Source organism: Gymnodraco acuticeps, unplaced genomic scaffold (assembly GCF_902827175.1).
Source record: "Gymnodraco acuticeps unplaced genomic scaffold, fGymAcu1.1, whole genome shotgun sequence".
NCBI classification, from domain to species: domain Eukaryota; kingdom Metazoa; phylum Chordata; class Actinopteri; order Perciformes; family Bathydraconidae; genus Gymnodraco; species Gymnodraco acuticeps.
Window position 1 is genome coordinate 68,140 of NW_022991538.1, and position 15,842 is coordinate 83,981.

Sequence of the window (15,842 nt, forward strand, 5' to 3'; positions counted from 1 at the left end):
ATAAAATAGTGAAAGTAAAATATACATTAAACATCTGCACCCTGCAGTTTGAACAGGGTACAATCCTCAACGCCAGCAGCACGTTCTTCACTCTCTGCTTGGTTAACCTTTGCTCACACCTCTCCTTCCACTGACCCTCTCTAAAGTGAGTTTCCTAAACTCAGATACAATGGAGCTTAGCGCAGGCCTTTCAGCATGCTAGGGCATCTCTATTCGCATGGAGGCAAGCGTAAAAATGAGGAATGGGTCGGCCACAAGGACCCAGTCTGGTCATTTGAGCGATACAGTATTTAATAACTTATCTTGAGCCGGGCTCTGTTAGGCTCCGTCGCTTAAATGGAGCAGAAAATTGAGAGTGTGCAAAAAAACAGAGGACGGACTCTCAATTACTCCCTGGAGGCGGTCCAGACGATATATATCAAGTATCTTCTTTTTTCCCCACAAAGATCCATGTAATGTCTGGTCACATTTTTGGTGATTAATGAAGAGATGAAAATCAAATCAGAGGATCAGCTTAAATTAGAGCAGAGATGTGGACCTGGGCCATGTTCATTATCAAGGAGAGTTAAATGTGATTATCATAAAAGGCCACATCCAACACTTCAATTCTTTAAAGACACTAACTTGGTGGAACACTGAAAAAGAAGATAGGGCAACATGTAATTACAGTTGACAACATTTAATTTAATAAATTAACATAATTTACAATAAACAGAAAATGTGAGTAAAGTGTTATAATAGCTCAAAAACATTTGGTCAAACTCTCACATGAATCAAATAAGTCAAATAGACAGGTGCAACACAAGATAACATGGCATTTTCCTCCACAATGTAAAAAAGGTTAATATTGAAATAAAATAAGTGCAAATGACTCACAGTGTCTCTGACGGTGAGAAAGATAGATTACATCTTTCACATAGGGTAGTGCAGAAGTGCAGCTCTTACAAATATGAATCTCTATTTACACAACTAGAGCAGAGGATCGTATAGAGTAAATAAGTCATCCTGGGGGCATGTTAGCAGCCGAATCAATATTCTATACTCTTAAAAAACATGATTTTAGGCATAATCTTCATTTACATATAAATGTATTTCACTGTTTCTCTACAGGAATGCTAATATCAAAATCATGTATGACTTTGAAGGCTGAAGTTGTACCACTAAGTGGAATGGAAATAATACACATTCATATAAATAAATTAAAACAACATTAAAATAGATATTGCAAGTGCTCTCTTTTTGAAAGGAAAGTTAAGTGTTTAAGCAATGTTACATATGACCCCCCTCTTCCTCCTTCCCTTGTTTTTGGAGTCTGCAGAAAACTCTTTTAAGTTTCCGTCTCTGACTCTGAGTTATCTAAAATAGACACAGTGGAGCTATACCATTCAGCGCTCTCCTCTTCCTCCTGCACTCCTCCTCCTCCATCTCCTCTGTCCCTTCTCTCGTTCAGCATTTCCATGGCGACTTGGTGGTAGGGGTGTTTGCGCTTGGTGTGTCGGCGCAGTGTGTTGCGCTCGGCAAAGCGTGTGTGGCAGAGCTGGCACTGGTAGGGCTTCTCTCCGGTGTGGACCCTCTGGTGGCGTTGCAGCTCTCCGGCCTCCCTGAAGCGTTTGGAGCAGATCGGGCACACAAAGTTCCTCTGGCCTGTGTGGATGTGCTTGTGTCTCTGTTGAGGGAAATAAAAACACATTTGATGAAGAATCGGTGAAACCATCACTCAACACTTTTACTAATGCACCTATAATCAGGATTGTTTTACCAAAAAGGGACAGTTCACCTCCACCACCTTCCTCGTACAGTGGTATTTATCAATCTATGTTGTTTTGGTGTGAGTTTGAGATAATGGCCAGTAGAAACCTCTGATTTCTCACCAATATTATGGAACAAAATTGTACCTCACTCGTGGAGATAAGACTGCCAAATAACTACATTGGAAAAACTCGACAGCAAATATCTTTGTCAAGAAATCATGATTTGCTTCATCAAGATAATCAGCAGATCTTATTATGAGCACTTTCATTACAGAACTAATTTATTTTTGCTTTATCACCTTGCAGAGGAAAGCGTGCATAAACAAGGATGCCATTATTGTTTACGTCTCGCACTCTCACAAGCAATAGCCTCTCGCCCATAAGAAGATGAACGCCACTCTCTAAAAGAAAAATAGTCCCTACATGAAACTGCTCACAACAAGGTGTGTGGATTATCCTGAGAAGCCAAGTTGTGAGTTTTTCAAATGTATACCGCAAACTGAAGACCCACCTGTTTCGCTTATACCTAAATAAAAAAACACACTTTCGAGTTTTACTTATGCGACAGCACTTCCAATGATATTGCTTATTTGAAGTAAACATGTCAGCACTGTTCTTGTTGTCCTTAGTTTGAATCTTTATGGTTTATTGCACTTATTGTAAGTCGCTTTGGATAAAAGCGTCAGCTAAATGCTATGTAATGTCATGTAATGTCATGTATATTTTTGAAGGTATGAGGGAGACAGACCACTCTAAGGCCAATATCTCCAACTCTCAGCAACTCCTAACAAAACAATCTATATTGATGAATAGCACTCTACAGGTAAGACGAAGAATATTTATATTTGATATTGGGGTAAACTGTCCCTTTAGTAGTGCAACCTGATCACTTATGCATGATAAGAGGGTGACTTTCTGTGACCAACCCTTTAAAAACGTATTACATGACACCTCAGCTCCTCAGTAGCATCTTACAGCTCGTTCTTGTAATTAACTAGAAACTCTAAATGTCTGGTTCATCCTCATTGCTCTCAAATCAGCTTGCATCAGGCAGCTGCTACACACTACCTGCTCAGCGCCAAATGAAAGACAGACAAATTAGCGAGTAGCTGGTCAACCCAGTGGAGCATTTAGCAGCTAAAGAGACAAATATTTCCCTCAGGAGTTGGTAAAAACCAATACCAGAGCTGAAAGGAAAATTAATACTGGACTTATTAGTTTAGGTGGGGACAAACATGATTCCAAATCGATGCTAATGTTAGTACACATCGGCTGGATGTGTATATAAGCAACGGTTTGCCAAAATATCAACTTGATAGTGATAAAATCTCAGAATTGTGTTCACAGCTGGTTTCTACTGCTCCCAAGTGGCTTAAAATCAGTTAATGCCTGTTTTACAGACACTGCACTAATAATGTGTGACATCTGGTGTTATTGCTGTTAATTAAATGATTGCCATAATTAACTTGCTACTGACCTGCAGATGGCTAGAGCGTTTGAATGCTTTGCCGCACTGCTGGCAGACGTGAGGCTTCTTCTGCGAGTGCGTGATGGCGTGGCGCTCAAGGTCAGAGAGGTAAAAGAAGACCCGCGGGCACAGCTGGCAGTACAGCACCCTGCGGGCGCCCATGTCGTCCTGGGACCCCTCGGGAGAGAGAGGATCCAGAGGGTCGAGGGGGTCCAGATTATCAGAGGAGAGAATGGGTCCAATGGGAGGGGAGGGAGGAGCAGCGCTGGAGAAGTAAAGATGGTCGTCCAGAGGTAAATGTTCTGAGTGCAGGTCAGAGGGGTCAAACCTGGACTCTGAGGCTGGAGATTGGGCCTCAGAGCTGGGCTGAGCTAAGGGGACATAGGTCAAACTAGCAGACTGTGGGTGAGGAGAGGATGCTGCAAAAGTTGATGGCTTGTGGATTTCACTTGAGACTTCTTCAGAGGATATGGCTTCGCTTCCAGGGTTGGAATCGGAAGAGCTGATTTGAGAGTGAAGGGTGAGGCGGTCGTTTTGAAGAGAGGGAGAAGGGACAGAGAGGGAGGCGAGGACAGAGGTAACGTTGGGCGCTCCTGATAGGATGGCAGGGGGGTGGTTGGGGCTCAGTCTGATGACAGGGTGGGACAGCATGGGCAGAGCGGAGGGCAAAGGGAGCGAGACGGGGGCTGAGGCCGCGGTGATCTGGGACAACTGGCCCGTGTAGGGGTCCAGGACAGCGATAGGGGTGGAGGTAAGGTCACCAGAGGAAGAGGGTACAGATGACAGGAGAAGGAACATGGGGGTGGAAGCACCGGGGGTGGTCTGAGTAACTGAAAGTGGAAGAGAGAGACCCACCTGAGCGGAGGAAGAGGAGGACACGAGGAGGATAGGAGCGTTAGTAGAAGGATTGGTGAGGATCTGAAGGGGCTGGGGGGGGATTGATATAACAATATTAGCCTCCTGAACAGATTTAACGCTTGGCTCCGCTGCATTACAGGAATCCGAGTTTGTAATCAAACGTGGAAAGACTTCTGAAGTCTGATCGACACTTAGTGATGTAGAACCAGGGGCTGGAGAGGTGTGAAGATGATCAGAAGGTGCGTTTAGTGCATTATTTACACTTTGGCTGAGGCTAGGATTCGCTAATGTGGCCAATAGTGGTGACCCCATTCCCTCTGCCTGATCCTCTGACTCGGACGCATCGACCTGCGGCACTTTGAGCCCGTCCGGACTGAGCGTGTACGGGATTCCCAGGTCGTCTATGAGAAGGAGGTTTTCAGTGTCTATCGAGGAGAGGGAGGTGAAGACAGAGGAAGAGAAGAAAGAGGGAGACAGGAGAGAGTCGTCCAGTGTATCTGTTGCGTCCATACGAAGCGCAGAGCACTCAACATCCTCATCCTCTTCTACTATGTCTCTGTCTCCTTCTCCCTCATATTCATCCACCTCCATGATCAACGAGCTCTCGCAGCCGGAGTCATCCAGGAAGCGTTCGCAACTTCTCTCTCTTTTATTCGGCAGACTCAGGTCCAGTGGTTCTGTCTGTTCCTCCGTTCCCACCTCATTTAACGTATTACACAACTTTAAATCAATTTCTTGCAACACTAGAGGAATACCTTCCTCAATTTCTCTCTCTGTAGTTTCTTCTTTTATTCCTTTCAGGCTCAATATTTTAATTGGGTCAGAGCTTGAGATTAAGGGAGTCTCAGACCCATCAGCGTGAATGATTTTAACACCCCAAACATGTCTCTCTTTGCAGATTCTTTCCCCTTTCTCTGCCTCTGTGTCATGGAATGATTTTGGCTTAGCTTCCTCAGTTTCATGATTAATAACTTCCTTGATTTCTCCATCATTCTTAACAGCAGATATCAGGATTTTACATCTGCTTTTTTCTGCTCCAACTGAAATAGAAACAGGTCGTCTTAAATGTGAGCGAGCAAAGTCTTTGGTAAGGCTGATGGCAGAGTTTGTGATTGGCCTCTTGCACCGTGGGGGAACAACAATTTTGATTCTGATTGGTTGGCTGCCCAACACAGGCACTCCAGTCTTCACTGTGATTGGATGTCTGAACCCACCACTCTTCCTTGTTTCCTGAGAGGCTGGCTTAGAAGTCCCGCCCACCTCTGGCTTATTCCCATTGATTGATGGAGCATCCTGCCTGGTGGTCACTGCTGCTCTGACAGGGCATGGCTTGGGGTTACCTGGTACAGTGGAGGAGGTCTTTATTTCTTTTGGGTCCACACACACCTCTGGCCCTGATCCCTCTGCACACTGGCTGCCATTTTGGACATCCAGGCTGCCACTGGTCAGGACTGAAGCCAACTGAGAATCCATTTTGGGGCATACCCATTTATATTTCTAAAAATAGGAAAAACAAAATAAATTACTAATTAAAATGGGGTAAATTAGAACAGCAATAAGCACATTTCATGGTAGCAAAGGAACAGAACTAAATCAATATCCTGGGATGGATGAAAAAACTCTCAGTCTTAGTAGTGATTATTGGGGTCAAGTTTGCAACATCTAATCATCACTGATGTTGTGATATTACCAACAGCCTGCTGATCAGACTGAGCACCTTTACTCCTTAGTCCGAAATGATGAGCGTCTCATCTGACCCATCCTCCCTCTTTAACATCACACTGTGCTGATATGTGGTTAACTTGCATGATCCGAAATTATAGCTCAGCGGATTTCTCACCGAGGGTTCGCCGATCATTCAGAGAAACGCACCGGAGCACAGCTGGGTCCGACTGCTGTGAGCGAAATAACCCTTCCCCTTTCTCATACTTCTACCATGCAACATAAATAATACAACGTTTCATGTAGCTTTGGCACATAATCATATTATTTTTGATTAAAAAATACAAGCCTGTTGTCAGGGGGTAAACCGAGGAGCACTCTACGTGGAGGACGCCATTACGCACAGTCCTAGGTCCGAAATGCCAATATTATTATGATGCGTGTGACAGCTCTCGGACCTGGGACAACGCCACCGCTAACACGTCGCTCCGAGTGGAGAAACGGGAATATTTACTGACACTCGCAGTGAGGAGAGGATCCTTCCCTTTGCTCCGGAGCTTCCTCGGACCTACAGCCAGCCATTTTAGAGCCGAGGGTCCGAGACACCGAGAGCGCAACCCGGCAGCTTGAGGACAAACTTTCCCGGCGCTGTCATTGATTCCAGCCCTGCTGTCAGAGCCGGACGCGCTTTCGGTACATTTAAAAACTGTATTTTAAACTATACTCCACCCATACACTCGCTGCATAGGGACTGGCTTACCCGTGCTGTGGATATTTCCGGAGGACCAAATATGACTGTGCAGTGTAAAGGGTGATGCTGCGAATGCCGAGGGAGGGAGGGGTCAAGGGGAGTTGCTATGGTGTCGCAGCCTACCGGGTCCGACCAGTAGCCATGTTCAGCCTATGAGTACTGTTGAACCTGCAGCCTGCACACACAGCCTCTCTGTGCGCCTGAGAGACACAGCGACGGGAGGCAAAGCACATGAGGAGGATGGAAAAGCATTTAATTGAAATCATACAGTACTTTATGTGAAGCAATACAGAGATCAAACCAGTTTGACATTACTTTATTTCACATCATCAAAAACTTACAAGCCTTAAGACTTGATGCGTCAGGTTCAAGAGAGAATAAGGATCACACAGTGAGATATCACAGAGTCAGGACATTATGAGTTCGGCTACATGAAGGTATCATCACAGGCTTAACTGATATTACTGCATTTTATACACAGCCTCCATGGTCTGCATCTACAGTATCTGCTCAAGCTGGAGGAGGAATACTAATGCTTGAGAGGTTAGCAGATTATAATTAAGCCAGCAGTTTGATAGTATTTAGAAAAGAGGCAGCACATCACAATGTTAGCATAGATATTAATGCAAAGTTGCAGAGTGAAGAGGGGCTGCTGTGGGTGGAGGTGTGTGTCATAGTGAGACACAGGGTCATGAGAGATGGGTGGGTCGAGGTCATCACTCCACATCATCAGTTTCACAAGCTTCAATCTCTGAGACCAGCCGGTGAGGGAAGAGTTTAAACTGCAACCATGTGGGCTCTGAAAAACAAAGAGAAGGGGCATGAATATTGAAAACCTGGCAACAATGTGTATCAATCCCTCTCAGGTTCTTGAGACTGACAGATACAGATAAGAAAAAGGACAGTCTGTATGGATGGTCGGAGGTTTACCAAGGTAGCAGGCAGGTGGCTGCAGCTTCCCATCGAAGCAGGTCTGGGTTGCAGAGAAGCCGCATGGCTTACGGGGGTGTTTGCAGAAGAACGTCACATTTTCCCTGTGAGGAACCACGGCGTCTGTCACGTCAAACGGCCAGCGCTTCATTCCACCAATCATCACACGGCTCCGCTCAGCAGGGATGAGACATCGAGCTGGGAAAAACATCAAGAAGGTCTGCTTTTGTTTGCTTAAATACGTATTATTTCACCTGATCTTCAAACCATTTAAACATCCCTTACCTCTGCAGAATGGGGGTGATGCACTCCAGCTGCCATTGGATAGGCAGGTGACTTTCTGGGGTCCATCCAGCTGGAAGTTCTTTTTACACAGGTAGTGGATGTCAAAGCCAGCTTCATATTCAGTCTTCTGGACAGCCACCACGTAGCCCTGCTCCACCTCTGGAGGAGGCTGGCAGTACACCTCTAAGAGAGCAAGAGAGAAGCAGGCTATTAGAGTACTGGAAAGGGACAGGAAATATTACCAGGAGGTGATATCAAGAAAAAGCAACAGGGAAAGAATCATAAAATGAAGTTAATATAATCAAGTATCTTTAAAACAGATAGATAAGATATCCTGTTGAATGTTTTAAAGTGAAACTGAAGGCCTGAAACTGCAACAGTGCATGCCTTTTCTTTCAACAACAGGCCATGCAATACCAGGCTTGGTCACAAGATGGCAGAAAAGCACTGCGAAACGTAGCATTTGAATGATGAATACATGACGAGGTTTGACTGTCTTCTTCTTTAATTCACTAGTTTTCTACATATATGCACACACACATGAACACATTGACACAACCGATAAATAACCATCTGTACAAAATAGTCCCTTCACATTAACGTTCATTCATTCTTCTCCTGCTAACGTTGAAAGATGCATGAGAACTGACTGTAAAGCCACACACATGCCGTGACACAGTGCACTTACTTTTACAGATGGGGTGAGGGTACTGCCATGTCTGATTATCCTGACAGAAATTCTCACTGCTCCCCACAATATCCGCCCTGCAGGAGAGAAAGGGAGAGAGTGATGGAGACAGATGGCAGTGTGTCATGTACACAGTATTGACAGCTAAAGAGCTACGTCTGAATAAAAGTGTTAGAAGAAGGTGTAAATTATTTCCTTTTTACACTCAGTCTCTCTCTTTCAGAGTGTCTGAATTTTGTGTGCACAGTTCTGGCTGACACAGACACTTGGACTCGTCTTATCCTGTGGATGAGTCAGTGTGTAAAGGGAAGTCAATACAAGATTAGACTGTAATGACCTAGTTAGTTCAATGGAGAAAGCGTCAGCTGGCAGATCAAGATGAATTCCCTGCCATTCATCACTCATCACCCGTCGTTCCCCAACACCTCTCCCACAGTGCGGGACAATAACTAAGTACATTTACTCAGTACACTTCCATTTCGAGCTACTTTATCCTTTAACTCCACTTCAAATCAGATATAGAGGCAAATATTGTACTACTTGCTTCACTACATGTATCTGACTATTAAAGTTATAAGTTACATTTCCAATTTTACATAAGAAATACATATAATACACATATAAAATGTAAAAAGTGATCAATTATTATTATTATATATGATTTTTTTGTTTCAGATGTCTGAGTTGTTGAGTATGAGACAGACGAAAGAGACATTTCCCTTCTAAACTTCCTACATAATACATACATAGTTTGAATTAGCCCCAAAGAGGTAAATACTTACAAAATGTCCCAAGAATAAGTACAGATTTATGCAGCTTCTGTTCTGCACCATAAATAATCACACAACTCCTCACATATATCTTGTGACCATTAGGTAAATTGGACCTATACTGTATTTGTAATATTCAAAAGTAACCAGATAAAACGCTATTTTATTTACGTTATTTTACTGCAGAAAGACTACTCTGGGTACATTTAGCCCATAATAATTTACTCGAGTAAAAGGATCTGAATAGTTTTTTATATCACAGCTCTCCTGTGATTAAGTCTTTCCTCCCTCTTCTTCACACTCCATCCCCGTCTTCTCACTTCCTCCATTTCTACCTTAGTGTCCTTTCAGGTTTTCATAGCTCCAGCCTACACACTCACAACCCTAACCTCCCATCACCCCCCTTCTCTCACCCAGACAGGCAGCTGTAGCGGATGGAGGTTCCTGCCGTAGCGTCTCCCTGGATGCTGAAGGTGTTGACGACCTCCTCAGGTAGAGGGCAGGTTTGAGCCGCGGCGGATTGTTCAGGCAAGTTAGTCTCTGAAGGTCAAAGAAGAACAGAAGGTTGTAGGAATTGGTCCTTTTCTCACAGTTATTCAAACAAGACTGCAATCAGACACTTTTACATAATATTTACGTGTGAAAAATGTCATTGCCTCATGGTGGAATGTGCCTCAGTACATTTAGTAAAATACTACAATTAAGTACAATTGTGAGGGGCATCCTTATTCTTATACATTTCCCCCACTTCTCCTACAGCTCAGTTACAATAACTGTACTTTTTACCACACATTGGAAGTAACTTTGCAGATTAAGATTGTAAACACAAAATATATGAGTTTATAACATCTTGCAGGTACTGCAGTGAAATGCTGCTTGGGCACTAATGTAGCAATAATAAGTATTGCAATAATATAACTTAGGTAACAATTGTATGTATCATTCAAGTAGATATAGGTAGAAATTGGGACATTTTCACTTTATATTATCATTCATTCTTTTTCCGTTTGTACACTAGCATCAACTAATGGGTGCCGATGAGAGTTTTAGCTGTTGACACTATCTTAGTCATAGAGGAGTACATTACATGTCCACTTTTACTAAGTGAGGAATCTAATTACTTCAAACTATTTCCTATGGTGACAATGTTTTATGTGAACCTCATCAGAGAGAAATGCAGCAACACTCAGTGTGCATCTAATGTGCATCTGTGATTCAAATATTAAACAGAATTGAATGTATGTCCATTGTAACCAACACAAACACATCACACACATTACAATTAGTGCGTAAGTGATGTGGTTTTGCAGGTTGCAAGTAGCAGCATAGAAGGAAAGAAATAGGGAATAGAACAAGATGGCCAGAGGAAGGATTCCTGCTACCTCATTTGACTTGTATTAAACAGGGTTCCTATATAGTGTGTGACCCACAGAGGCGTTTCACTCGATGTCTTGTTCTATTTAAGTTGTGATAAACATTCTTATGTAATAAATCAAAGTTGGAGCAGGTGAAATGCAGCCCCACACCTATCGGAGCTCACAGCTATATCTCTGTGATTGTATAACACCTGGCACTGCTCATTCCTGGAAGTTTGAGTGCTCACGCTCGTGAAAATATAAATATCAAGAGTGGTGCTTGGAGAGAGGCTGGAGCGACCCGGGCTCCATCAAGCGCAGGGTTTTTGTTGCTCAACACGGCTTTGAAAGGCAGAGACAGCTCTTGCCTGAGGGATGTCTTAGGTATCTGAAACCGAGAAACGTTAATATAAGAATGTAAAGGTACCTATGGGAGAGGGAGAGTTATGAGTCTGTTTGGCTGCGGATGAGAGCCCGAAGCTGAGTTCTGTTTTCACATATCGCCCTTCTCCTGCCTCTCTACTGCTGCCACCCACACAAGCTGCTGCACCAAACGGCTATGAAGCAGGTATATCAAATTCTTCTCAAATTACAAAACAGTGATTTTGAACATGCACAAGAATCTGATTGAGACCAAAGATGTAAAAAGGGTTTTGTTTTTCTCTCACAAACAGATGCATGCACGAACCACTAACTAAATAGCCTAGAGCTGCATGCATGTCCTTGGCTCCCATTGTAGAGAGAGACCTTATCAGAGGCCTCAGATGGAACAGGATGAGAGGAGAAAGAGATGAGAGGAAAAGAGGATGAGAGCAGAGGAGAGGAGAGCAGGGAACAGAAAGGCCTGGAGCAGCATGAGCAAGAGAGCTCTCTGACTCTCCTGACTGTGATCTGTCGCCCACACACACACACACACACACACACACACACACACACACACACACGCAAACACACACACATAGAAACTCTCCAACACATGTGCAGTCCGCCCCCATACACGTACACATCTAATGTATACAGAAAAAAAGCTACCTCTCTACTCTACCTTCCTCCCATAGACACGCACACACATACACACTCTGTTGATGCACATTCACACCCGCACATACTCACACTGTGTGTATGCAGCTCTGTGCCACTTTGACAGTGATCTGCCGCCCACTGCCTCTCAACAGGCATGAAGGAGCTCGACTCACACTCTAACACACATGCAAAGGACACACACAATACAAACGCTCTCACACGTTCAAAACCCACCTACCTTCTGCCTGTCTCTCGGCAGTAGGATACTCTACGAGAGAGAGGGAGCTGAGAATCATATCCTTATTTCACATCTTTGAAAATATAAAAAATCTTGTAGGGTGAGACTGAGTCCAGCTGGGTTGAGGATTCCTGAGAAAGCGTGTTTACTGTAGCTCTATGGTGTGTGATTAATGCAGGACTCAGAGCTTTAAAGATGATTTTGCTGTCAAGTCGACACAAGCATTAAGCAAAAGGCATATTTCCAGGTGCTGTGTGTTGATGAGAAGTGTCGAGATACTGATGGCTTTACATCATGTACCGCTGTGCAGCCTTACGGCGCAGCGGTAGAAGTAATAAGGCTGCACAGCAGTAAGACAATCTTTGCCTTTTGTGAGCCACTTATTCATTTTAAAATCCTATATTTAAACGGACAGAAAGTTAAACATGATTATCTCTGGGCTCGGCGGTACTATGGTTGTAGATTAACCTGTAAACACTGGAGTCTTTTGGGTTCTTTGTCAGCTTCCTCTGCCTTTTTTCAAATGTGTTGACAGCTTTGTTTTGGCCCCTGTGGCTTACATACAGCAGGTGTGACGTAAAGCAGACCCAGTAGCGTTTCAGTTTGAGTGCAGATGATCTCTACTACACACAAGTAGGACATGCTGTACCATTAATGGAGCTTATAATGTATTCATAATGGCAGACTATTATTCAAACATTGTTCAAATAGTTGTGATTCATCTTGAATTCATCTCTTGTCATTTTTGGTTTTGGTTATTGCTTCATCCTGTGTCATATAGTATATTTATTGTAGTATTTTGCTCAAAATACCTTACAATCAAATGTTGTCCATGAGTGGAATATATTATATAACACCACAAACTGTGTAAATATAATTTAAAGAGGCCCTATTATGCTTAGTTTTTTTCTCTGTAGTGTGCTATATAGGTTTCTCTTCTGTGCTGAATGTGTGTGCTGTGGTGCACGAACAACACACTGTAAATATATATATATATGTGCATCCATGCGTCATGCGAACACACACACATTCACACACACATTCTCCACCCCCCCCACACACACACACTTTTCAAACTTATTAACAGTTCAACAGTTAAATCTTCCGTCAGCCAATATGAACAACTAAGGCTGTGGTTGCTATGGTGATGAGGAGAATAGGTCCCAGTTGTGTAATGTCTCAGTCGACACGACCAGAGACGTTTCTTTCCTGAATCTCTCTCTCTTCTCTCTCCCTTTCTCTATCTATTTTATGGCCTTGCATGAAAACAAAATCCCAATAAAAGCTTCATTCAGAGCTTGACCACATAATGGGCCTGAACTCATTCACCACAAACACACAGTGTACCTGCTGCCTCGGTCAAATATCAGACACAATATTACATAAAAGAAAGTAACACATCGCACAGCATCTCTCTCCCAGAGGTTCATTACCTGTGTTTACATTCCTGACATGAAATAAGAAAGAACATTTTTCTGCTGAACTCAAAAACCCACCTGAGCAGATGGGCTCATCACCGCTCCACTGTCGGTCACCCTGGCAACGGCGAATAGTGGCATCCAAGCCAGTGGGCAAAGTGAATCCAGACTTGCAGCGCACCTCGAGCAGGGCGGAGAAGGAGTGGGTGGGAGAGAGGAGGCGAGCCTCTGAGGTCTCACTGGGGGACAGAGGCCAGGGACACGTTCGCCCTGAGGAGAACACAGAGAAACCTCAGAACGTCATGCATTGTTTCTTAGTCAAGACAAATGAAACAGCCCTAAACCAGTTTAAGTGGACCTAATGGGGTTGTATAACCAGCCTGGATGTGTTTACAATGCCCTCTTTTACAACACACAAGCATTATAAAAAGGGTGTGTTCAGCACTGACACAGGGTACATTTTGAGCCCAGATTCTGAGCACAACCAAGGTCTTTTGATTTCCAGGAAACACACAAACACAGATGTGTGCTGGCACAGCTGCATATGCATATGCAAACACACACACACACACACACACACACACACACACACACCGTTTATGACTCATACCACAATAGTGTTCAGTTTGACAACTAAGGGCATGCAAATGGTTACCTGGAGCCACACAGCTGAGCCCACACTGGCCATCACACAGACACTGGCGCTTGTTGCCACAGTCCGTGTCAGTCTTGCAGGGCCGAGGACACGTCCTCCTCCGCTCCTCTCCCAGAAGTCTCTCCGGACACGACCCTGTTGTGATACCAAACACACTTTATCACACCATCAAAGTAATTCCCCCCCCTTTGTTTGTTTGCTTCTATTGCCCTCAGGGGTCCCTCGTAAAAAATGCGTAAGCTCAGGGTCGTAAGGACAATTTGTTTGCCAATTCTGCTTTGTTTTTTTGTTTGAAGGAAACTAAAGTCAGTGTGGGTGGCCGGGCAAACATTTGCCACCCAAGTTGCCAGATGAGTAAGTATTTAGATGGGAGGCTTTATAACTCTTTGGCTTTTATCGGTCAATCATGATTTTTCTCTAAAGAAAATTAGGGTTGTGTCTTCTGAGTGGAGTAACTTTGTTTCAAATGTCCTACACTTCTCCATATGTATTCCATCACACATCATGAAAGAAACTTTTTTACATTGCAACATCGCCTAAATCGACACACCCTCAATGTCCAGAACATTTGAGGGGGAGAGAGGGGGGAAAGGGGGGAGTGAGACAGGGTTCCCCATATTTCATTTCTTAGAATGAAAACATGTGTGCTACTGTATTCGCTTACAACCATGTGACCACAAACACACATGTTAATGCTAATGCACACATGATCATCCCAGAGCAGCATGGAAACACGGTGTACAGTACATGCATGCAACACCTATGATATCACCAAACTAAATTAGGTTCAATTATTAATGGTGCATATTAGCTAACCAAAAGTTACTGCAGTCCTAGAATCATTTAGGAAGGTGTTAGAGAGGTGGATGAGTATCCATCACAAATCAGGCTTTCCATGATTAACTAAAAACAAAAACAGATGCAAACTTACTTTAAATTACATTACCGGTTTGGTATTAGCTTTCCAAAATAGTTGATTCATCCTATAACCTCAACTGAGATCTCTCAAAATGTAAACATTCAGTACATTACAAAGTCCCTGTTGCAGTAAGTCCATTGCATCTAAAACTCATTAATTGCACAGTTTTGAGCTCTGCTAACAAGATCATCTTTATATGAAACTACAATCTACAACAAAGAGTGCTGTGACCCTTGTGCATGCAGGGCTCAGTGGCTCTCCAGATGTGAGAGGTGCAGTCAGATCTTACCTGGGGTCTGCGGGGCCACAGCTCCACTCAGAGCCCACAGGGACAGCAGCAGCAGTGCACAGTCCATCCTTGAAGCCAGGACTAAGACGATATGAGGGAGGGACGGGAGACACAGGATTTTTAAAGAAGGGGGAACAAAGGGTGGGAGGGAGTGGGGGGTGAGAGAGAGCCAGGGAGGGGGAGAGAGAGGGGGGAAAGAGGGTACAGCCCAGGAGCACACATCTGGTTCGCGTTGGGGAGGATAGAATCAAGGAAAATTCCAGCCTGAAGGACCTTTCCCCCATTTCTGTTGAGATAGAAGATTAATGACGTCCCTGTTGCCCCCACCCCAACCCACCCCACCCTCTCACACAATCAACAAACAGAGGTAAGCAAACAGGAAATGCTAACAACAATGGTGGACTTTACCTGATGTCATGAAGGCACCATTTGCTCGACTATGCTTCCAAACATGCAGCCTGATATCTTCATTTCTTTAGTTGTTGTTTAGGCCCTTATAAACACGTTTACTTTGTAATCTTTTTAAACATAAGTGGACTAACTCAGCTGTGTTCAAAGAATAATGCATTGAGTGACTCTTTTTAGATTTTTTGATTAAGTAAAATACTTCCGAAATGTCAAAGGGCGGAAGAATTGCCTTTGTTTGGCAATAATTCATGTTTAGACTGCTTTGCCTATCAAAGGAATGTACACAATGTGAACAAACAGGGAGGATATCAAAACAAGTAGTCTGGGGACATTTCACCACATATTATCAGGCCTAAGTTGATAAATGGATTAGT

The 15,842-nt window shown here is 43.7% G+C and overlaps 2 protein-coding genes across 3 annotated transcripts; both read right to left on the minus strand.

Annotated features, from left to right (window-relative positions):
- Positions 1–683: 683 nt before the first annotated feature.
- Positions 684–6,630, minus strand: LOC117533459 (zinc finger protein 236). Of its 2 annotated transcripts, none has more exons than XM_034197221.1 (3): positions 6,500–6,630; positions 3,229–5,574; positions 684–1,666 (listed from the first exon to the last, which is right to left on the minus strand). In XM_034197221.1, exons 2-3 carry the CDS (start codon positions 5,548–5,550, stop codon positions 1,328–1,330), a joined length of 2,661 nt encoding a protein of 886 aa, XP_034053112.1. In that variant the 5' UTR covers positions 5,551–5,574; positions 6,500–6,630; the 3' UTR covers positions 684–1,327. The 2 variants fall into 2 exon arrangements, with proteins under 2 accessions (XP_034053112.1, XP_034053111.1); XM_034197220.1 differs by lacking the exon at positions 6,500–6,630 and adding an exon at positions 5,918–6,489.
- Positions 6,631–6,790: 160 nt separating this feature from the next.
- On the minus strand, positions 6,791–15,201 carry ntd5 (ntl-dependent gene 5). The gene is made up of 8 exons (XM_034197222.1): positions 15,061–15,201; positions 13,853–13,987; positions 13,276–13,467; positions 9,577–9,703; positions 8,394–8,470; positions 7,706–7,888; positions 7,421–7,618; positions 6,791–7,289 (listed from the first exon to the last, which is right to left on the minus strand). The coding sequence occupies exons 1-8, from the start codon at positions 15,125–15,127 to the stop codon at positions 7,207–7,209; spliced, it is 1,062 nt and encodes a 353-aa protein (XP_034053113.1). The 5' UTR covers positions 15,128–15,201; the 3' UTR covers positions 6,791–7,206.
- Positions 15,202–15,842: the final 641 nt, after the last annotated feature.

Coding starts and splice junctions, on each gene's coding strand:
- ntd5 (XM_034197222.1), bottom strand. CDS start 15,127: ATGGACTGTGCACTGCTGCTGCTGTCCCTGTGGGCTCTGAGTGGAGCT. Junction 13,468..13,852: donor GCTCAGCTGTGTGGCTCCAG/GTAACCATTTGC, acceptor TGTTCTCCTCAG/GGCGAACGTGTCCCTGGCCT. Junction 7,619..7,705: donor ATCACCCCCATTCTGCAGAG/GTAAGGGATGTT, acceptor TGTTTTTCCCAG/CTCGATGTCTCATCCCTGCT.
- LOC117533459 (XM_034197220.1), bottom strand. Junction 1,667..3,228: donor AACGCTCTAGCCATCTGCAG/GTCAGTAGCAAG, acceptor TTCCCTCAACAG/AGACACAAGCACATCCACAC.